Source organism: Gekko japonicus, unplaced genomic scaffold (assembly GCF_001447785.1).
Source record: "Gekko japonicus isolate JY-2015 unplaced genomic scaffold, Gekko_japonicus_V1.1 scaffold1121, whole genome shotgun sequence".
NCBI lineage: Eukaryota > Metazoa > Chordata > Lepidosauria > Squamata > Gekkonidae > Gekko > Gekko japonicus.
Genome location: NW_015161433.1, coordinates 335,759 through 359,705, shown reverse-complemented (window position 1 = coordinate 359,705; position 23,947 = coordinate 335,759). Strand labels below are relative to the sequence as shown.

The 23,947-nt window shown below is 41.1% G+C and overlaps 1 protein-coding gene across 3 annotated transcripts in view; it reads left to right on the top strand.

Moving 5' to 3' along the window:
• The window catches only part of LRRC2 (leucine rich repeat containing 2), a 91,844-nt gene that overhangs the window by 61,714 nt on the left and 6,183 nt on the right, over positions 1–23,947 (top strand). For all 3 annotated transcript variants that reach the window (XM_015428979.1, XM_015428980.1, XM_015428981.1), the window contains 3 exons: positions 17,753–17,898; positions 19,737–19,892; positions 21,818–21,954. In XM_015428979.1, the coding sequence (XP_015284465.1) occupies positions 17,753–17,898; positions 19,737–19,892; positions 21,818–21,954 (439 nt within the window). The remainder of the gene's footprint in view (positions 1–17,752; positions 17,899–19,736; positions 19,893–21,817; positions 21,955–23,947) is intronic.

The following is a 23,947-nucleotide window of genomic DNA, read 5'->3' as shown; positions in this document are numbered from 1 at the left end:
CACACTCCCTCTTGGGCGCTGCTGCCTGCTTGTCCCCCCCCCTCTGGGGAGCGATGCGTTGGGTTGAAAACAGCCCAAACTGTCAGAAGAGGCCGTCGTCCGCTCCGCACAGATCGCGGAACGCGTCAATGCACCATCTTAGCTCGACTGGAAGCCTCGAAAGCTCATACCTTGAATGAAATTTTGTTGGTACTAAAGGTACACTGGATTAAAATTTTGTTCTGTATGTAACAAAAATTTGTCCAGAAGAGAAAGTGGGGGGAAAAGCTTCATATGCTTTGGTCTGGTTCAGAATATTTCTACTTAGAGAGTAATTGAATGCAGTTCAGTAATTTATCTTTACACTACTCACATAAATATTTTGTTAATTATCTGTAATTTAAAGTCATAATTTTTGAAGAAGTCTCTTACCACTGAGTTTCAAACACTGCTGGCTGTCTTCTAATCTTCTGTGTTAGAATTATAGTCCCATGAAATGTAAGGAATAAGCCAGAGATTGCAGATATTGCAAATTGATATAAAGAATAAAAGAAGCTAGGAAAGGCTAACTTTGGCAGCAGAAGTTCACCTTTTCTCTGCTATCTTTGATGGTATCAGAACCTGGTGGGACTTGATGACTCAGCCCCACATAGGTTCACCTGTCATTTGAGTTTCTGCCATGGGGGAGAGGTGAGGATAGAGAAATAAAGCCTCTCCTTTCCTGACGTAATATGTCCAGCAGTGAGATAGGTCTGGAGCCTTTGAAGTTGCTCCCTTCAAGTTGCCCCGGAAGTCTCCAAATAAAACTTAAAAAAAATATTTGCAGTCAACTGAAGTGGCCATTTGAGTAATACCAGATTAACCTAACAAATTCTCAGAACAACAACAACAACAAAATAGAATTGCCATTGTACTCACTATTTCCTCAAGGAAGGCAACACAGATTTTACATGGATGCTGAACCAGTGGTCTGTCTAAAACACAACAACATGATAGGCAATGTTTAAAAATCAGGTTTTGGTAGTCAAGGTATCAAATATATTAACTTTGAATATATGCCTTTGACAATAATTTATAAGGGCTGTTTGAAAATCCAACCTAAGCTACAATTCTAACCACACTTCAATAAGTGGATGTCATTTCTGCAGGGGTCATTTCATAGAAAAAGAGCTAGGGGAACTCATTAGCATAACTCATTAGCATATACCACACCCCCTGACATAACCGGAAGTGTGTCATAAGGCCACACACCCCGCCCCCAACCGTCCCGGCCGCTGCTGCCATCCTTGCAGCTCCACTGCTGAGCCCCATGAGGGGCCCGGTGGTGGACCTGCAAGGCCGGCGGGAGTGCAAGGAAGCCCCGCGAAGGCCCTCCCTGGCCCCAGGCAGGCAGGGGTGGGGAGAGGCAGGAAGGAAGCAACTTACCCTCCCTCTTCTCCTGCCTCCTCCTGGCTGAATGAGGGCCGGAAGCGGGGGGCAGGGCTTCATCATGTGATCCACCCCCCCATACCTCACCCGGGGGAACTGCGATCCCCCGCGATCTCCCCCGAAATGACCTCTGCATTTCTGTGTGATTAAACTTTCAGTACAATCTGTGCTCTTTGATATTTATTTGTGTGTGATATGTTCCTTCTGAATATTGTTAGTGAAACAAAGAAAATGGAAGACAGTCATTTGAGGAGGGAGGGAGAAGAAAAAAGCCAAGAAAATACATTCTGGTGAATGCATTTTCCCAATACAAGTAGGTGTGTTATGGAGAAATTGCATTTGACCAATAGAAAAACATCTGAAACATTTGTTAGAGTTGTTGGTGCCATTCCTGTACGCTTGCCCAAATGTCATAGGAATCTGTGCTATTGCCTGTGAGAAGCAGCACAGTTCCTTGTATGCCATATTATTTTGTGAATGCTACCCACTGTACCACAGAAGTATTGAAATGCTCATAAAAATAAATTTAAAACAATGGATGCATTCCAACCAGTCTTAAGCATTATAAAGCCAGTGTATTTCAGTGGGAGATTTTCCCATATGCTTAACACTGTATTTGGTAGATTTTGGATCAAGGGAGAGTACAGACAAACAAAACTAACAAACTCTGGGAGAGCATCTACCTTGGCCATATTTGGCAGCTGCAAACTCTGAAATTACATGTTGTTACCTTGCCTCTATTAATCAAGTTTCCTTTACAGACCATTTTATCTCATCTTTGTTTAAGCCAGACTCCTTTCCCTTCCTTTTCAGATTCCTGTATAGATTGTGCCAAATTTTGCTCAACCCTGCAGTGTGCCAAAACTCTGTCAATCTAAGGAAAGCAGCAGCTGGGTTCTTTATATGTGGGAAGGATTGGAGGAGGTGCAGGGGTTGAGGTTGGCATAACATATAAATCCCAATATTAGCAGGAGGGTGTGAAAAGGAAAAGGGCAGGTGGTGAGGTGTCAGCTTTCAGAGGAGATACGCAGAAGCATTTGCACTCTGTGAGCTCTTAGAAATGTTTGGAAGAGACTAAATAAATAGGTGGTGAGCAAGTAGGTGAGAAAGAAAACCCAGTGTTAAAGTGAAACATATCTATGGAAAGGTTCTCTATCAAACAATTCAGAGTGATACATTTTCTAGCTGCGAGTTTCAGCAATATTTACAAGCATCTTGATGCAGCCAAATCTTTGTTTTATGGCAGATGTGCCTGCATAACTTTCCACATGAATTCTAAACACAAGGTGCGTAATTTTTCAAGAACAAGAAGTTTTAGTCATGCTGACCACAAAATTGTTTCCTAAAATATAAATAAAGATTAAGCAAAGATGGCCATATGATTTAAATATATGAGCCAAAGGGGACTGTTAGAACAAAGAGCCACTGGCAGAAATGGTCTTCTGCTAGTGAAAAGGCTGTTTTTACTTAATGGGAAAGCATTGCTTTTTCGGTTGCAGTTCAGAGACTCCAACCCCATATGTATTCCTTCATGTTGGTCTTACTCTCTATATCATAATGTTATCTCTTGTTTTTAAGTGCTCAAGAAGAAAAAGAGTATCATGGGTACAACTTCCCTGTAAAGCAAATAATTTTCTTATCCAAGGTGAATGGTGAGTTATGTTTCTGAGAGTTAGAATCAATCAACCATGATTAGAGTAAGCTGGTGAAAAGTTTCCTTTGCCACTGCAGCTACCTGGAGCTCCTTGGAGTCAGAAGATTTAGGGGAAAGGTATGAAATACAGCAAAATGGGGAATTTGCAGGACCCCCTCCCCGTATTAGCTGTTGCTATGTTTTGTATGAGCATGCACAAGAGGGGGGGGAGTAATTCTCCATTGTGACTTTTTGTCTGCAATGAAAATGAGAACTTGAAATGTTTGCAGTTTATTGGATCTAACCTTGCATCTTGTTCCTTTTTAGTTATATGAAATACTTTTTCTACTAAGAATTATCAATAAGGATGCAAAGAATTCTCAGAATCCAATACACTGTGGATATTACAGTTTGTTCCGAATGCCATGGCATTGTATTCCAGAGTTTAATCACCATAATTGGACACCATGATTAGTAATGGCCACATGAATCCATACAAGTATTCAGTCTCTATGGTATCATTCTCACTATCAGAATTCTTCTTTTAATGAGCAGATGAACTAAAAATCTGACGTAGTTTCCTGGCTCAACTGGTCTAGAATGTAGAATGTTTCTTTCAGGAATCTCTTGTTCCAACCACTCTATTACAAAATATATCAAACTACAAAATAGGAAAGTTGTTGGTAGTGTCAGGAGATCAGGAATGTGATTACCACCACCACATATCCAAATCTGTATTTTAGATCAGTCTATGTTCCATTAAACTAAGCCAAATTCCTAGACATGCATATTGCCCAAATACCCCCTCTTCTGTATGTTTTTCACTTGCTTGCTTAAAAGGTCATATGTGAATGTGTGTGGGGGTGTTAATGCAAACTCTCAATATGGTGCTGGTTATCTGAATTTAGCTTTACATTTACATTTACTTACCTGAGGGCACAAACAAAGTTTACTGATCTTCATGCATTTATATAAGGCAAATTATGTGTACATACAGCTTCATTTTGGATCAGATGCTAGTCCACAGAACAGTTAAGAACATAAGAAGAGCCCTGCTGGATTAGACTAAAGGTTTATCTAGTCCAGCATCCTGCCTCACACAGTGGCCAACCAATTCCTCTGGATGGCTAACAACAGGTCACAGAGGCTGAGGTCTTCCTTTGATGTTGCCTCTGGGGACAGTCCCCATAGGGTATAATGGAGCCAAATAAATTCAGGTTTTCTGAATATTTACCTGAATACCAGTAAAATACCAGTACTGGTATTTGGAAATATTCAGGAATACTGTTTTTGTTTGTTTGTTTGTTTGAGTTTTAGTGCAGATTTTTCAAACTCGTTACCTCTCAGACTCCATTCAACAGCATAGCACATCTCTAGGAAAACTAAGCCTGTGACATAGGAATTTATATATATAGTCTGTTATATTGAGGAATGTACCCAAAATCTGCCTGCTTAATGAAAGAATCTCTTCTTACCAATAGAGACATTGATTAATCCATTTGAAAATATTTTAGTACAACACTCATGCAAATCTAAATGGTATATTAAAAGTTCATCATAATAATCACATGATAATCACAAGGCATAATGCTACTTTATGGAAAAGGTGGTCCAGTGTTAACTAGAGAATCAAAGTGGCTTTCACTGCTGTAGGGAATGTATGATTCAGTAATGCTACATGTAAGCAATTGCCATCTGCTATACCAGTATCCATCAAACCAGCTGATAACATCTCCAAAGTATCAGTCATTGAAATGTTGCTGTTATAATAACACACGGCCAAGGATCAGTCTTTTTTAGTTATGCCTTAACATTTACCTCCCATCTTTTCCCTTGACATTTATTTAGCATCTGCCATTGCTATCCTATTCCAGCATTCTATTTTTCTGATATTATCTTTTTAAATGTCCTCAATCTTTTCTATCCTGAAATGAACCTTTACTGTTCTTTTCTAGGACAGAGGAAAGATGTCAACTAATATTTTATAGCTCACAATGTAACTATGCCAGATTAGAAGGGGGGAGGTATTCTACTTAATTTAAACTGCTTGCAAATAAAATTACCCCTGTAAGGAACTTCTTGTTTTCCCCACAGCAAGTAGTGATTGATTTATTTTGTGCTTCAAAAGAAAATTTAAAAAACCCTGGCAGTTTATGACAACTACATGGCAGTAGTTCCTGGTTACATCAAAATATTGTTGATTAGTGAGTTTAGCAGCCTGTTCCACTGGGGTGACAGTTCATTATTAGCTAATTATGCAACCTGCAGGGGGGAAAAATGTGGCAACTGAAGGGGAAAAGAGAAACTAAGCATCTAAACTAGTGGTGGATTGACATTAGATTTAGAACAGACTCCCCCCCACCCCCCATCATCAGTAGATTACTACCCTGTTTCCCCGAAAATAAGACCTACCCCAAAAATAAGCCCTAGCAGGATTTCTATGCATTTGTGGCATAAGCCCTAGTGTGACTTCTTGAGAAAAAATAAATATAAGACAGTGTCTTATTTTCGGGGAAACACGGTAGTAGACTCTTTTCGTTTTCACTTTTATAATTTTATCCCACTTTTCATTCAAGGACCTTAGATGGTTATTTCCTTCTCCAACTCTGTGAGATTGGTTAGATCAAGAGAGTATGACCGGCCCAACGTCAGTGAGCTTCATGGCTAAGTGGAAATTTGAGCCAGGTCTCCACAGTCCTAGTCCAGCACTCTAAACACTTAACGACACTTGGTCTCCAGAAATCACTGTGGTGTCCTTTAAATTCACAACTGAATGCATGTACTCAGGGTCTGTTGAACTCTTAAGCCATAACTAGTTAAGTGGCACTGGATGTACCACTCTTTCTCAAGAACATAAGAAGTGCCTGCTGAATCAGGATGCCACCAGACCATATCAAAATTCAGCATATTTTTCAAAAATCATAATAACCAGCAGCTGATATGTGGTCACTGTAGTCTGCCTTCCACCAATCCCTTATCTAAACAAACTATGGACTATTAATAAATGGCTTTGTTTCCAGGTGCCATCTACCACTGTCAGATAATACACCCATTTGGAAATAAATTTATGCAGTCCTCAGAGCCAGTTCAAATAGGAGTGGCTGGGGGAAAAAAAATCATGAACTGATGTTTCATGCCCTGGTTATAATATTTCAAAACCTATTTCCACAGTGGTTGACTACATTACACAGTTTTTGCAGCCATTGCTGCTTGCATAGAGAATCTCCTTACAGTTAAATCGGTAAGCAAAGAGGCTTTTCAAACATCATAGCTGCTGTCTGGAGCAGAGGTCCCCAACATGGTGGCCTGTGGATTCCATGGTACCTGCTGACACCTTTCCTGGTGCACACCAAGTGTTTTTAGAAAGTGGGCAGGGCCAGCAAGGGATTGGTGGAAGGCAGACTACAGTGACCACATATCACCTTCTGGTTGTTATGAAAACGTTGTTGGTCTCTTAAGGCCCAGCAAGGCTTCTGCTCCTGCAGAGTGCAGGGGGTTGGACTAGATAGCCTGCAAGGTCCCTTCCAACTTCTTTGATTCTGATTGGCCATTGGAGACAATTGGCTGTGCCGATTTTCAAAAACATTGCTCTGGCAGCAGCTGCCACCATAGTACAAGGATCTTCACTATGTGACTGAAGATAAGCTGTAGCAGCCATGTTGTGGCTGGCTCTCCCTCCTGCGGTAGCCATTTTGTGGCTGCACTCACCAGACCATATCAAAATCCCAAAGGTGCCTGTAGGCTCAAAAAGTCTGGGAACCCCTGATCTGGGATGTCATCATGTGGCTTTTGAAGAAAGAGCTACACTTCTTGTACAGTTCGTGTTCCCTTTAGTAAACCTGGCCAGATGTATACTCCAGAAAATGGAAAAGAGGGATGTGCAGCCCCCAAAATTATTATAAAAATAGTACATACAAAAGAGCTTCAGCAATCATATGCTTGATTCAAATCCCGTGGCAACTTGGAGACCAACAAAAGTTTTAGGGTATAAACTTTTGAGAGTCAAAGCTCCATCAGATACCATCTCAAAAGCTTATACCCTGAAAATTTTGTTGGTCTCTAAGGTGCTACTGGACTTGAATCTAGCTTTTCTACTGCAGACCAATATTGCCACCCTCTGAAATAGGGGTGTGCATTCAGATCTACCTGAGCTGAAAATATACACGAAAAATACCTTGTTGGTCTTTTTTGAGTAAATTTTGGCTTCCCAAATGTATCCAGGTTTTCTCAGGAAAACTGATGTGTGTGTGTGTAAATCCTGGATATATTCAGGGATTTCTAGTATATATGAAAACAGTGTTGAGGCGGGAACAATCTGCTCCTACCTGTCAGCTGTTTATCAGGCAGGCTTATGCAGCCCCTTTAAACTTTAAAGGGACTACAGAAGTTAGCCCAAGGATCAGATGGGTGGTGAGGAGCTGAAAGCTCCCAACCACCTCACTGGTGGCTGGCTTCTCTTGCAGCCCGGTTGGTGGAGAGTTGAAAGTTCCCCACCGGCACAGCTCTGCACTGTCTTCTCCTGCCACTCAGTTTAAACTGAGCGGCAGGAGAAGCAAAGCCAGCCCCAGGATTGGGCTGGTATTTTTTATCGGCATTTTTCAGTTCTGGTTTATTGGATCTGGGCTTTTTGGGAATCCCGAAATTTTTTCGGATCCAATAGAGCCGAACCAAAACATACCAGTAAAAAAAATTGTACACCCCAACTCTGAAACAACCGTATTCTTCTTTGCTCTGAAATAATTATCACTGTTTAATGGAAGTTATCCCAAATATGTGACCATAGGTATGCAATATTAATCCAATTTCTCTTCAATCCTTAGAGCCAGTTTGGTGTAGCGGTTAAGTGTGCGGACTCTAATCTGGGAGAACTGGGTTTGATTCTCCACTCCTCCACATGCAGCTGCTGGATGACCTTGAGCAAGCCATAGTTCTGTCAGAGCTGTTCTTGAAAAAGAGCAGTTTCTGTCAGAGCTCTCTCAGCCTCACCTACCTCACAGGGTGTCTGTTGTGGGGAGGAGACGGGAAAGGAGTTCGTAAGTCGCTCTGAGACTTCGAGTGAAGGGCGAGGTATAAATCCAATATCTTCCTCTTCTTCTTCTTTTTCATGTATTACAGTTGTGTGTACTGGAAGCCTAACAACCTCTCATAGATCCCTTAATATGTGCAGTTGTCATGTTATGTCAACAGGAGCAGCATGCATATTTACCATATCCATAGAACTCCAGTACACATGTACTGACCACTGGATTTTCCAGTATATTCATGTTTACTGAGGCTGTACATGTATGGTAAATACATGCACTGCCCCTATTCATACAACATAGCAACTGTACATTTTGGGAGAATTTTGGGTAGCACACACTCCTGATATGCACAGTTGGTAGGCTCCTAATACACATGATTGTAATGTCTGAAAAGAGCTTCAGGTACATTCCAGTTAATCTGTTCCAGGTTGGTTTCAAATAATATGATTCTGACTCAGCTAATTGAAAGTACGTTTGTTTTAGTGAGGCAGGGGGTGTGGCCAGCAACTCCAATTACCACAGAATTAATGCATGTCATGAAATGGATAGTTCATTCTAAAACCAAGAAGTAATAGACCTTTATCGGTACATCTTTCTCAATGACAAATAAATAAATAAAGTAGAACTGAAAATGTGCACATTAATCAAACACCTCTTTCCATTCAGGGACGTGGTGTCCTTTTCCTTCATCTGAAAGTTTAACTGACAGAGTTGGGAAGGCAAAGCAGTGGGTCTTCGGGATGTTGTGTAGGCTATATTTTAAAGTAAAATTATGAAGATAAGCAGAAATATTGCTCATTTGTCAAATACAGATGACAATTTTGATTAAGAATAAGGACAGCAGTAATGGTGGTTGGGTAGTTTGACTGTCAAATACTGAGGCTATAAAATGGAACTTGCACAAAGTCGGTGTTCTAACTGATTCAAAGTTGGATAACGAAATGCTTAAAAGAAAAAAAGAAAAAGGTGGTAAAATGATAAGGCTGGTATACTTGTTTCAACAAAATAAAGTGTTACTAGAGGTGCAATACCCCATCTGTCTTCTAAAGGAAATAAAATATATAAGATTTTCTTTATTGAATATACTACTGAGCTGCCATAATTTCCTTTGTGTCTTATACTTCAGGGATTTGTTGCTAGCATTTTAGAGGGAAAAAAGATGAAATAAAACTTCATTTTGCTTCAGTGTACTGTAGAAACCCAGAGTTTGTTAAATATATCCTGAAAAACGAACTCAGAGGGCTAGTTTTTTATACAGTATAATGAGAACCCCCATATATTCTGAGGCGCAACAAACCCAAGCTCCTTACCTGTCAGGTCATTCTTCCATATATCTTTGTCAGTTCAGTTTCTGAGGGGGTTATAAAGTACAAAGGAGGGACGTCTTGTGAAATAAGTTAAGCAAATGTGAAAAAATTAATGTCCTCTGTAGCCATGTTGTAGATTTTTTTCTGTTAAAGGTGTATCTTTGTAGCAGCCTCTAGCATATACCAGTGGCATGTTAGTACAACATTGTGGAAGGTGCACTACAGTGTGGAAGGTGCACCAAGCAGGTATCTGGAAAAAACAGATGCTTTCCCCCTATATTTAGAGTATGAATCAGACCACACAAACTGTTTGTGCTGATCTCCAGAGTTTCCTCAATCTGTGCAATGTATGCATATCCACTGCTATAATCTCACCCCACTTCCGATCATGTGAAATGGGCTTCAGTCTCTCCATTTTACAGGTACATTTTACTGGCCGAGAGGAATGTGCGGGGGGGGGAGTATTAATAGCCTGTGTTTTCCCTTTGTGACCTTCCACGTGTGATACATGCTCCTTAACACCACTTCCCCATGGGTATTGCAGAGGACAAAACCCATAGGAATGCTACCTGTATGTGCAGGCTTTAGTGATTTTGCAGCATATACAACAGTTATCTTATTCTTCTCGTATCTGTTTGCATGATTACAACCATGGACTCAGATTCGCTGGCAAGTAGTTGCTGTGCATATTCTTTGTTGCTAAATCAATTTGCTGTTTAACAGCCTAATATTTCATGCTTCGAGTGAAGATGCATGTTGTGCAGCCTTTGATCAGTTCTACATGCCCTTCCCCAATGACACTTAAATAGAGTACAACAACATCGACATGAGTGGTAAAATAAGAAAAGATTGATAATCACTAAAGTGAGGGAGAAGTAAATGTGAACAAGTATCTGTTCTTACAGAGACTCTGGGCAAGGGGCATTAGAGGCTAGGAATAACAAACATGAAAGCACATGGTCAGGAATTAATACAAAGGAACAGAGATGAGCAAAAATCAGCCAACTTTCTGTTGAGCTAGACATTAGGTTGACAGTGCAAGAATTGGGAATGCTGAATGTATTGTTCAAGGTATTTCAACACAATGGTAAAATAAATAGAAACACTGAACTGCAGGCTGTGGAAGGTCAGTAGTTTAACAGTTCGCATGACGGAGTGAGCTCCCGTCTCTAGTTCCAGCTCCTGCCAACCTAGCAGTTCGAAAGCAAGAAATTGCAAGTAGATAAATAGGTACCACTTCGGTGGGAAGGTAACAGCATTCCGTGCACCTTGGTGTTTAGTCATGCCGGCCACAAGACCACGGAAATGTCTTCGGACAGCGCTGGCTCTTCGGCTTTGTAACGGAGATGAGCACCGCAACCCTAGAGTCGGATTCGACTGGCTTTCGAGCAAGGGAACCTTTACCTTTACCTATCTTTATCTTAATGTTACATAACTTTTGCAGTCTACCATCTGGCTTGCAGAGCAGGATACCTTGGCAGCTTCTGAAGGGTGTAATGTCTGGAAAGAGGTTTTTGCAAATGGAAAAACAGATATCTTCTTACAGAGGATGAATAGGCAACCCATTCCATTGACATCTGCTTGACAGAAGGATGGCCTCTGTTTGACCCTTATAAACACTTGTTCATGATACAGTGATTTTCTATGATTTGACAATCAACTTCAAATGTATATGTCAGTCATGAGTGGAAGATATGTGTTGCCCAGCCCAAGATGCTGACTTTAAACAGAAAGAAGCCATAAGATAATCTTATTTTAAAAATTATTTTGAAAGTGGTCTATTTTTAAAATAGTTCCTATCTGAATCTGAACTTGAAATAGTTCCTATCTGAATCTGAACAGAATTCTGGGATTCATGGTTTGTTACTTCCTTAATGTCAGCAAATGTTGGTGAAGTTTGGTGAAGTTTGCTGGTCATGTAGACTATCCATAGGTCAGTATCTTGAAGGTTCCTTTCTGAGAGCAGTGAAGCCTCCCTTCCGTGTGAGGAGCTTCCTACCAGTGAAGCATACCTTTTTCACCAAGGAAGCCTCCTTGTGCCATACAAAGACTCCACGATGACTGGAAGTGAACTGCTGGATCCAGACTGCAAATCTCTTGTTTGTAACTCTCAGGTCCAGCTACTGAAAACAGGTTTAAGTGTTGGTCTATGAGATTGTTTTTGTTTGATTTTTACATGCATAATTGTTATTTATTATTTATTTAATTTATTTAATTTATTTAATTTGATTTATACCCCGCCCTCCCCGCAATGCGGGCTCAGGGCGGCTTACAAGTGGCAAACGCCAATATAAAACAAATTTAAAAACATTTATAAATCCCACAATACAAAAACATTCTTAACAATTATTTGACTAGAGTGCTCTAGATGTTCAACATAATATCAGATGGCATTTTTTATAACTGTTCAGCCTCATCTGCTCCAGGGACTGATGTTCACCTCATCCAGGGCCAGGTAAAGATGGAATAGCGGTGATGTTAGTGGCGGCTCCTACTCATACGCCTGGTGGAAGAGCTCCGTCTTACAGGCCCTGCAGAACTGCATAAGGTCCCGCAGGGACCAATGTCGGAGGGGGGGGGTCAATCATCTAGGCCCCTTTGGGATGGGACACAGGCTGGAAGGGGGCCAAGCTACTCTACTTCTCCGTCCCCTTCCTTTATCTCGATGCCTGGTCCCACCACTGTACTTTCCCCTCCCTAGGAGCACTGGAATTCCTGCCTGGTTATTGTCATGCCTAGTAATCTTTGCCAGCTATGAGCCTCAGACCAACTAGGAGCCTCAGATCAACCAGCTGCAATCCTTTATAACAGCAATTAGCCCCAACAGAATCCTAGATTTGATATAACCCTCTTCTCATTAAATTTGCTCTCCCACCCACCCAGTTTATTCTAGTAGCCTATGATTGCCTTTTTTTTAAATCTCACTCAATTTAGCCAGTAATTTAAATAAAGGCTAATACATATCCGTGGCAAATTTAACTTCAAGCAGATCAGATATAACTTCTTATTAGTTTAAATACCAAATTAATTAGCTAATCTATTTATTTATTTGACTTATATCCCACCCTCCCTGCAAAGCAGTATCAGGGTGGCTTACAAAACTGTATAAAAACACTAAAGGAGATTATTAATAAAATCACGACGATACAATCCTAAATATAATAAATTATAAAGTGCTAATACAACTAATATAACCATGGCCGACGTTTGCAGCAATCACAGTATGCAGACAGCATAGTCTGGGTTGTGCTGGGTTGTTGGTGGTATAATTCTATTGATATTGATGTTACTGTTGACATTGGTGTTGGGGCCAGGGCCTCACTTTGAGTGGTGTGGCTCCTTAGTCGAAAGCCTGGTGGAAGAGCTTCGTCTTGCAGGCCCTGCAGAACTGTAAAAGGTCTTGCAGGGCCCTGATGTCCTCCGGGAGCTCATTCCACCAGTGTGGAGCTGCCACAGAGAAGGCCCTGGCCTTCGTCACAGCCAGCCTGGCTTCCTTGGGGCCTGGAAGGGCCAGACGATTTTGGGACCCCGATCGTAGTGCTCTCTGGGGAACATGGGGAAAAAGGCGGTCCCTTAGGTATGTAGGCCCCTGACCATATAGGGCTTTAAGGGTAAGAACCAGCACCTTGAACCAAATTCGGTATGCTATAGGCAGCCAGTACAGTGCTTTTAGCGCAAGCTGGATGTGCTCCCACATATCATTTACAGGGCAATTAATATAATCAATTCAATGCATCAATTTAGACCCACAGTTAATTGGAGAAAAAGGAAAATACATAATCAGTTAGTAATTTCAATACCCCAACCCAATTAATTAAGTCTAAAAGAAACCTGAGTATTCCCTATGAGTTAGCAGCCAAACAATTGCTGTTGAAAGCCAATCTGTGGATAGCAATCCAGTTTTGAGCAGCTTTTCCCTTGCTCGAAAGCTAGTCGAATCTGACTCTAGGCGGCGGTGCTCATCTCCGTTTCCAAGCCGAAGAGCTGTGCTGTCCGAAGATGTTTCTGTGGTCATGTCGACAGCATGACTAAACACTAAGGTGCATCGAACACTGGAAAGTCTGTAGTTTGGCAGTTCGAGACCCTAGTGCCGCGTGATGGAGTGAGCTCCTGTCTCTGGCCCCAGCTCCTGCCAACCTAGCAGTTCGAAAGCAGGAAATTGCAAGAAGATAAATAGGTACCACTTCAGTGGGAAGATAACAGTTTGAGCAGCTGCAGCCGGATACATCCACTAGGTCTTCCTTGGACCAGATGGACCTGTGGGTGAATATTAATTTGTGTCCTCTGAGATCCCTCTCCGCTATCATGCCAGTGTTTGTCAACCTATCCGGACCTCTCCAGGCCAGTGTGTTTCAGTTCCACATCTCTCTGCTCCTGTGGCTTTGTCGGTCTCCTAGGTCCAACGTCCCCCGTTGTTTTTGCTACTACTGACCCCCAATGGTATGCCTGATGGGGAGGGATGCTGCCAGAGTTGTGCTGTCATCGATTGTCTGGCGGGATCGAGCTCAGCCAGGGAGATTCCAGAGGGGGTAGAGACCCTCTCTGGAGTCTCTGACCCCCCCTTGAATGCTAGAAGCACGTACACCACCACTGGCAGCAGCTGTAGCTGCTGTAGCAATGATCAGGGATGAGTCTTGCCAAGATGGCCACAGTGGAAAAGCGGAGCCAGCAGAGCCAAGAGTGTTCCGCAGCTGCCGCACAGACACCCACCGTTGGCAGAGCCTTCGCTCAGCGCCAAGGCTCCACTGCTCAACATCAGAAGCCAGGAAACCATGCCGAGGGGGAAGAGGTAGCTATTCGTATTGTTGATATTTTTGCCAATATTTTTAGTCCCACATCAGTCCACCAGGTTTTCACAGCATGGCGATGCTATCTGAGCTAGTATAATCCGAGAAAGTGTGCCAGTTGGTTGGAATCAGTTTTAACGCAAGGAGCCACTAGCACTAGGACTCCTTGTTTGGTGCCATCTTTGTTAGTCTCCAGGGTGATATATCTTTCCTGGACCAGAGATATATATTTTTCTTGGACCTATAGCAGCAAATGTGCCTACTGGCATACTTATCATGTAGGACTACCGTGAATGTGATGCAGAACAAACTAGAACTGACCCAATGTACCGACCCAAATCCCTCCCCCATTTCTCTATCCCTGGGGTCAGGAAGCTCACGGAAAGTCAAGGAGAGTCAAGGAAGCTAGTTTCAGATACGCTATCCATTTTGATTCTGATAGTGACACCACTAACTTCTGGAATGTATAAACATCCTCTAAAGCCAGAATCATGTACAGAGTTATCGGTACCAGAAGGCCACAGCACCAACAGAGTCCTGAAGCCTCCTGGGAAACAGAACCAAAGATTCAACTATACTTTACTATAGAAATTAAAGTAACATAGGTTTAACAGAGGACTGAGGCTCAAGCCAGGCACTAATTCTGTGACAATCATTCCCAGGTTTGCAATGGTATAGAGAATGTGCAATGTAACTCAATTATACACAAGAATATTTTGCAATGATGTCAACATGTCCAAAAGTACCCCCATGATCAAAGAAAACACTGGTTGCAACAACTGTATCTCTTGTTCACATCATATTGTCCTCACCATCATAGCCACATAGATGTTTATGTGGGAAATCATGAATGGCAACAATGAACAGCCTCTCCACCCTCTTGTAATTGGTGTGTTACTTTGTAACCATCATCAGCTTCACCTGTCAGCTTCGAGGTTTGCACTGCGAACTGTGTCAAACAAGCTTTAAAGTAGAAAAGGGCAGATGTAAAATAAATCAGATGTTATGATTTGAATTCCAGAGGGATCTCTGTGTTAGTCTCTTGCAGCAAAAACAACAAAGGGTCTGTGGCACCCTGAAGAGTAACAATGCTTCAACAATACATTTTATTTGTCTTTAAGGTGCCACATGACTGTTAGCTTCTGACTCTGTAGGTTACAGTGAGTGAAGTTGGACTCTGTAATCTAATATTTAGCAGTGTTATCTGGAAAAAGAAAAGTCTCTTCCCAAAAAGTGAAGCTTGGGCTTGGGAACCTGACAATATCATGATACTGTATAAAAGGATCTCTGATTGCTGTATGTTGTATATGTGAAACATGGGCTACAATCCAGCAAGTATTGCTTCTGGCAACTTCTGTTTATCTCAAAGGAAGTGAAATTCTGGGTGGAATAAGGCATTGGTATTTAAAAAGAGAAAAACCTGTGTGTGTTAAAATTAATAGTGGCTTAATAGACAGAAGCTTCCATAACCAAATGAATTTTCTAGAGAAACCGACTCATGCCTGTTTTCAGGTGTCTTTTTTTGTGTCTAGAACAAGTGTAAGATTAAAGCCAATCATGGTCCTTTGATAGTCTCCTTTAGGACATTAAGACTGGGGACATACTTTAACTCATTGGGGGGGGGGGGAGGAAATCCAGTTATTTTCTTTCTTGTACTAGTTACTGACCATGTCTCCCCATGCAATGGGCCAACAATGGTTTACAACACTCATATCCTTAGAACAACTAAATCATAAACTCATTGTCATTAAAAAAATCAACATCATCATATTATAATCAATAAACACTACAGTCAAATCCACATAAAGTACTAAGGGATATTATTGTCCCATAAACCTCCATTATACCCCCTACAGCTCTGGAAAAAAAAAATCTGGGTTGCATCGACCATTCTACAAAGCAAGTGTATTTGAGGAAGAGATCTTTGCCATCGTATCCCTTCCCATGCAGCCCTTACATCTACCCCAAATTGTTCTTGAGGTCCAGGATATCCTTAGGAATGTAGGATGCAAGCACAGGGAGCTACAGAAAGAAGGAGAAATAAGCAGAAGTCCTATCTGCACTCGTGTATCAGCAGAGCTCTTGCTGCAGCTCCTTCTCTTCTCTTGCTGCAGCCCCTGGCTTCCAGGACCAGCTTTTTAAGGGCAGCTAGATGGGAAGGGAAAGGGAGCAAAACTCCCATCTATAAAATTCACCATAGTGATCAATCCACGTCTCCAGTCCTGCTAATCTTTGGAAACATGAACACACAAAGCTGCCTTATACTGAAACAAACCATCAGTCTATCAAGGTCAGTATTGTCTACTCAGACTGGAAGCAGGTCTCCCAATTGATCTTTCCCTCCTTTTCATTTTTTTTGACTTATTTTTATTTTATTCAAGCAGGCTCAGGGCAGATCATAGCAGGATTCTAAAACACAAATAGAATTTATGGAATAATTAAAAACAATTTAAGATAGCACAGATTTAAAAAGAAAAACACACAAAACAGGTTGCACTATTTCATTATATACGTTATTTTCAAAATGGTGCCATTGGGTCTCTTAATGGCCCATAGGCATAGTCAGGGCTCTTTTTGTAGAAAAAGCCCAGGAGGAACTCATTAGCATAATAGGCTACACCCAACAGCAGGAACTCATTAGCATATTGGGCTACACCCCTGACAGCACAGCTCATTAGCACATTAGGCCGCACCCCCATGTTACCAGAAGTGTGGTTATCCAGCCACACCCACCTTTTGCTTGTTATTCTGTTTACCTTGTTGAACCCAGGGCCTTTTTTTGCAGCAGGAACTCCTTTGCACGTTAGGCCACACCCCTAATGTAGCCAATCCTAATGAGTTTCTGCTGTTGGGTGTGGCCTATTATGCTAATGAGTTCCTGCTGGGTGTGGCCAACTTGGGAGCCAGCCAGAACGCCGTTCCTGTGTGTTCCTGCCCAAAAATAGCCCTGGGCATAGTCTATTTCTAGGCACAGTTGAAGTCCTGGCATTGACCTGTAAAGCCCTACATGGCTTGGGAATAGTGTATCTGAAAGACTACCTACTCCCTTGTGAACCTGCCCAGGCACTATGTTAATCTTCTGAGGCCCTCTTTGGGTGCCCCTGGGGTTCTGAGATTAGGCAGGTGACAACCCAGAAGAGGGCCTTCTCAGTCATGGCACCCAAACTCTGGAACACTCTGCCCAGAGAGACTCGCCTGTCCCCTTCTATTGCCTTCATCTGCCAGAAGGTGAAGACTTTTTTTGTTTCATCTGGTGTTCCCTCAGTGATCCCTCCTTCCTGTCATGTTTTAATTGTTGTTTTTATACCTGTACATTTTATTATGTTGTATTTTGACTTGATTTTAAATGTTTGAATGGTGTGTTTTTGTTTGGTTTTAAAGATGTGCTTTTATTATGTACGTTTTTAGTCTATTAGCTGCCTTGGTGGCCCTGATGAGGGCAGAAAGATGGTGTATAAATGTTGTAAATAAATAAAAATAAAACAAATAGCATACTTGAAAGTTGAAAAGAGACCCTCAACAATGATAATTAACTACATATTTCCTTCACTGAATTCCTTATGACATATAATGTAATGCAATATTTCTTTACAGCTAAGTAACTTGAAACAAGTGACATATGTAGATGTGTCAGCAAACAAGTTTCCCTCAATTCCAGTATGCGTGCTTCGGATGTCAAGTTTGCAGTGGTTGGATATTAGCAGCAATAACCTCAAAGATCTCCCACAAGACATTGATAGGTATATCCTTATATTGTTTACATCTGGAAGTGAGATGGGTTGAAAGATTACCTGTTTGGGGTGTGGCACTTATAAAACCTTTGATCTATACAGAGTCTCTGTGGACTGGGAAAAGGTTTCCTCGCTGCTTCGTAACTTTCCCATTCCAAATCACTTTTGTAATTGAAAAAACAGGTACATTGTTCAGTTTAGTCAGAACAATGCAGCTGCATAAGCCGTACCTGCTCTCTTGTTTGAAGACAATAATGGTCTAGACTGTTTATGGTATACAGGGCTCTGGTTATAATGCTGTGCACAGTGTTCAGAACTCAACTGCTCCGCTCCTCCTATCAAAATTGTAATGATAAGTATAATTCATATTATGAGCCAGTCATGGTGGCACATGATGTTTCTGAACTTTCAAAAAAAAAACCTGAAAATTGCAATGGACAAATAAATCTGGATTTTTGTAATAACGTGTACATGTGCCCACCCTACAGTAGAATCTACTTATATATTAAGAAGTTACAACAAACCACAGTTAGTACAAAGTGTGTGTAATAAAAGAAGTATAAGGCCTAGTTTGAAATCCTGCTTTGGTGGACTGTGTGAATTTAGAAGTCATGCCTCACTAACAGTTGATCAAACTATGGTTTATTGTGATGGCTTGGCTGCTTTGTTTGTCAAAAGTCCCCACAGGATGAAATTTGCAGATGTCAGTGTATTTCAAGTATATGAAAGGCAGTTGTTTAGATCTTTCTTTTAGCCATGCAAGGTTTCAGGTGTGGTGTGGCCACTATGCAGTGTATGCAGATTGGGAGTCCTGCATGCATAAAGAGTGGCATTGTTATCTGAAAGAAAAATTCACTGCTGTGACACAATTGCTACTACAGTAATTTAATTAAATTAAGTATTGCATGGCATCGTGTGTAGAATAGCCAGGAGATCCTAAGATTATCTGGCAGCCATAAGCTCTTAGCATTATGCTAGTGGTGAGCTAGACTCGTTTTTAGGGGCTGAGAGTGCTGTGAGAGAACTGTGACTGACCCACGGTCACCCAGCTGGTTTCATGTGGAGGAGTGGGGAATCAGACCTGGTTCTCCAGATTAGAATCCGCCACTCTTAACCACTACACCCAAATGGCCTCTCGGCTACTATAGTGGGGCAAGTGAGAGAAGAGAGTGAGAAAGGCTCTGCCCCTGATAGTCCACCACTGCCATTATGGTAGGATGCAATGGATGAGGCTACACAGAAAGTAAAATGGGTGTGGGAGGAAGGCCCGGTCTCTGCCAGCATAGTGTCATGGTTGGAGCAGGATCTGGGATATCTAGATTTGAATCCCCCCTCGGCCATGGAAGCTTGCTGGGTAACCTTGGGCCAGTTTTCTCACTCATTCTCACCGTGTTGTTGTGAGAATACAATAGATAAAGGAAGAACTATGTTGTAAGCCATTTGGGGGTCCCCATTGGGTATAAATATCTAAAGAAATCAATGCTAGGTGATAACCTTGTTGTCCTTGCAAATGCAACTTTGCTGCAGTACTATAGTGCCCATTCTGACCAACCCGTGCCCCGAGATCAACAAAGCATTACCAGGTAACGGGTTGTGGTGTATGACCATTTAACTAGCTTCCTCAGGAGTCCTGGATTAGCTGCCATCTTGGATCTGAATTGTAAATTTGTTGTTATTTGTTAATCTGGATTATTATTGTTTTAATGTTTTAATCCTATGTTGTGACTGCCCTGAGCCCGCTTGTGAGGAGGGTGGGATATAAATCAAATCAAATACACTATGTAATAAAAATTTACCAGATGTGATCCATTCTTCATTTAACTATGTTACTCTGTTAATCTCCTAAGGCTAGAAGAATTACAAACGCTTCTCCTGCACAAAAACAAGTTGACTTATCTTCCAAGATCTTTGGTCAATTTGCCCAAACTCAATTTACTGGTGGTAAGTGGTAACGATTTGGTCCAGATGCCCACAGCTATCTGTGAATCAACCACAGGTTTAAAGTAAGTCAGTCAGAAAGAATAATAATATGAACAACTTTTTCCTAATTATTGTTTCCTTTTATTCTAGATGTAATCTTTTGTTTCTGGGAGAAAACTCAGTCTTAATTTATACCACTACAATAATTAAGGACATCTTAAACATCAGGGTTTAGTATTTTATTTATTAAAATCTTTGAGGCAACGAACAATAGATTTATGAAGAAGGAACGTGTAAAGTAAAATCATATAAAAACAAGTCAGACTGAAACAAAACAGCTGGTGGGAATATAAAGTCATATCAAGGCAGACATCCCCTAAACACTCTCAAGAGAGTTGCCTTGACTTGAGAAAGAACCAGGCAGGCCTCCCTCAGAAAGGAGCTACGCAGATTGGAGGGCAGAGTTTAAAAGACCCTGCCATGTTTGCAATATGGAGCCTGTGAGCCTTGTATTCAAAATCCTGCATGGAATCTATAATTGTGTGTCCTTCACACAACAGGTTGCTGTGCTTTACTCCTGGCCAACGGTCTGTAAACTCATTCACGGAGTCCACAACAAAAATGGCAACAGCATTTTGATGCAATCTACCTTAGGAAGGGTAGTGATACATTGGTGGGTTGCAGCTTACCTGCTGAAACTAGTGCATGTGATGAGAAATGGAGCAAGAAAGAAATTTAGAATTCTGTATGCATTAATATCTCACATGTGAAATAACCTGCTTTAAGAGGTTTTCATTATATTAGTTGGTTTCACATTCAAAATATGAACATACTTGCAAATAATAATATTTATTATTCATGCATTGTATTTTGAGTGTTTGAAAGGTTTCTATAGATTATTTCAGTAATCCATACAACAGGTAAATATTTTTATCCTCATGTTGAATACTGGGCACTGAGACTGTGAGAATATTATCTTGCTAAAAACCGCAGTGAGTTTATGCCAGAAGACATATTTGAACCAAGGATTTCCCTACTCACAGCTGCTGTATTACGGTAGCTCTCAAATGTGACTAACAGGCCTCGTAAAATCTGTCTGGTCTTGGTGGTCTGTGTTTAAAATACCCAAAGGCCTGCATACATATGCATAGGGATAGCATCTGTCCGTGAGTTGAATTGGGTCTGGCTAGTAACTGAATGAAGGATACCTGGAAATGCTAATTATGCTACTCTGAGTTCCTTGAAGGAAATGTAAGTCATAGTAACTGTTTCTACATTATAGACTGTAACACATTGCTATGCTTCATGACTTTATTCATGTATAAGAAAAAGAATCGCTATTAGCCCTCAAAGAATGCAATCACAAACAGAATTTGCACCATTCTAAGACCACTGAAGTCAATGGGGTTAGAAGGATATGACTCTGCTTATGTGTATTTCTCATGTACCAAGTCTGGCAAAATCAGACAGTCTAGATGTCTATGGTCTTCAGTATCATGGGAGTAATATCTGAGGGGTGATAGTATTGAACCATGAAAATGTGGTAGGAGGAAAGTGAACTACTTGATTTCTCTTCCATGACTTATGGGACTTTTGCCTTTCTAACCCTTGAGAAACTTTTCCAATGTGTTAATATGTCTATCCTGTTGTTAAAGAAGTAGCATTCATTGTGTGTAAACTGTTTATGTGCTCCACAGCAGATGGAAAATATACATTTTGATTCAGGAGTGAAGCATATCTAAGTGCTTTATATGTCTGCTTGTATAAGGCCACTTCAGAATTAACATTTTATTATAGCTAATTATCATTAACGGCATGTGGCTAACATGTCCACAAATATAGTAGAAATGTTGTGCTCATAGATAAATTTACTGTAGCTCCATAACAAAGTTGGAAGAACAAAAAAATTATATGGCAATAAATCATTTGGCGTACAGCAGGTTGCAGACTGCTCATGATAAGAAGCATTATTTAACCCCGTTCATGCTAATATTTCATCTTCTTGCAGATTTATAAGCCTCAAGGATAACCCTCTTGAAACAACCTCATTTCAAGAGACTGTAGAAATAACTGAAAGTGACCGTGATCGTGAGCTGTTTGAAAAAGAATTTATGAAAGCTTATATTACAGATCTAAGAGAAAGAGGTACATACACACATTAATGAAACAACAAGCTTAGTTTTCCTTCATTCTGTTGGACAAACGTTGTTTTAAACTGGTTTTCTTGACACATCAGAAAAGTTTAACTAAAATACTCGCTTACTTATGAAGTGTTTTGTTAAGATTTCTGAGAATGAAATTTTAAAAATACAGCTCTTACGCTACAGTTATGTTTGAAATATGCAAGGTGTGTTTAATAATTGTATGGGTTAAACACATCCTGAACAGGCATAGCTCCTTTCCCTGGTTATACAGTTTCCACAATGATTCCTTTCCAAACCAATCCCTTAAAGCAAACTGGACATATTATTTAATTACTCTTTGCAGAACAGCTACCCAGGACATGTGCCTAACAGAAAAAGGAGAGCATGTTCAGCTCCATTCCCCCCCCTCCAAACTGTTTGTATTATGGCCTGGAGTGGCATGTGCTTTCACATGCATATTGAACTATGAAGTCCCTCTTCTTACTGCTGCATTTAAACCACATGAAAAAGACAGTTTTCAAAATCAAAGGAACCTCAACTCCAGCTTCTAAGTTCGAAAAAAGTAGTACATTTGGAAGAGAAAATTAAGGAACCAATCAGACTGTTTGGATCCTAGACTGTCTTTTAAGTATGGGAATTACTTATACATAATACATTATACAACCATGACTTCCAAACAGGGCTCTACAACAGCAAGTTACATTCCTGGCTAGGGATGGGCACAAACTGGCTCACAAACCTTTGCTTGTGATGAATTTTGGCCAGTTTGTGTTTTGTGAACTGCAGCATGGCCACAAACCTCCACGAACTTTTAAGGCAATTCATGAAGGTTTGTGGGGAGCAAAAAGCAGTACTTCCCATGAAAGTTGCCAAAAGATCAGAAAAAGCTGAGACACAGGGTAGCCTGCTTCTGTGGCTCAGCTGTTTAGGGCTCAAAACAACTGAGCCTGCTCCCATGACAGCTGTTTCAATGGGCTTTCATGGGCAGCCAGTCCCTGGGAAAGGAAGCCCCTTTAAATAGCTGAGCCACGGGAGCAGACTGCCCGCACAGCTCAGCTGTTTCTGATCTAAACAGCTGAGGCTGAGTTGTTTAGATTGGAAACAGCTGAGCCATGGGGCAGCCTGCTCCCATGGCACAGCTGTTTGGAGCATGAAACAACTGAGCCATGGGAGCAGGCTACCCCCACAGCTCAGCTGATTTGGGCATGAACCAAGTTTGGTTCATATGTGTTGATTGGGTTTGTGGTTTGGTTCGTGGTTCACCCACAAACCAAACCCTGTGTCCATCCCTATTCCTGGTACTGTGACTGTGCATATGGAACAAATGCTTTATATATGATCCCCCAGATATATGTGATCACTATTTCTTCTGACAGGGATTTTCATGCCAGACGCCATGAACATATTTTCCAAAGCTAGAATATGCATGTGTTGCCCCATTGAGAAAAAAACTGCAGTGGTTCATATCTAGATGATGGCATGTAGCACATTCGTCCCATATGCACAGTCAGACTTAACACGTTAACTGAGCTAAAGTTGTTACTAAATTGATTTCTCCAAAGTAGCATTGCTAGAATAATGGTCATGAGACTGATAGAAAGAACTGCGTGGTGCATATTCCCTCCTTTGTTCTTCATCATAGCCTCCACAGCTTCACTCTTTTTCCTATTTCTTTCCCTCCTCCTCCTCTTCTCCTTACAGCTTTTCTGTTTTTCTTGCTTTCTTGATGCTGCCCAATCTTCATTTTGCCCATTTTGCACTTTTTATCTTTGTTTCCTCTGGTTTACCTGCTTGCCCACTCCTTCTTTCTCCCATTCACCTTCAGTGTTAAAGTGAAGCTGCAGTGGCTTTTTTGCATTTCCAGAGTTACTGAGGCAATACAAAATGGTTGTCAAAATCTCATGAGGAAATCCTGTGAAATCTCAGCATTTTAAAGGGCTTTTTATTTTCCCCCTTATTGTTTTACAATTTTTCTGCAAACTGGTTCTCCCCTG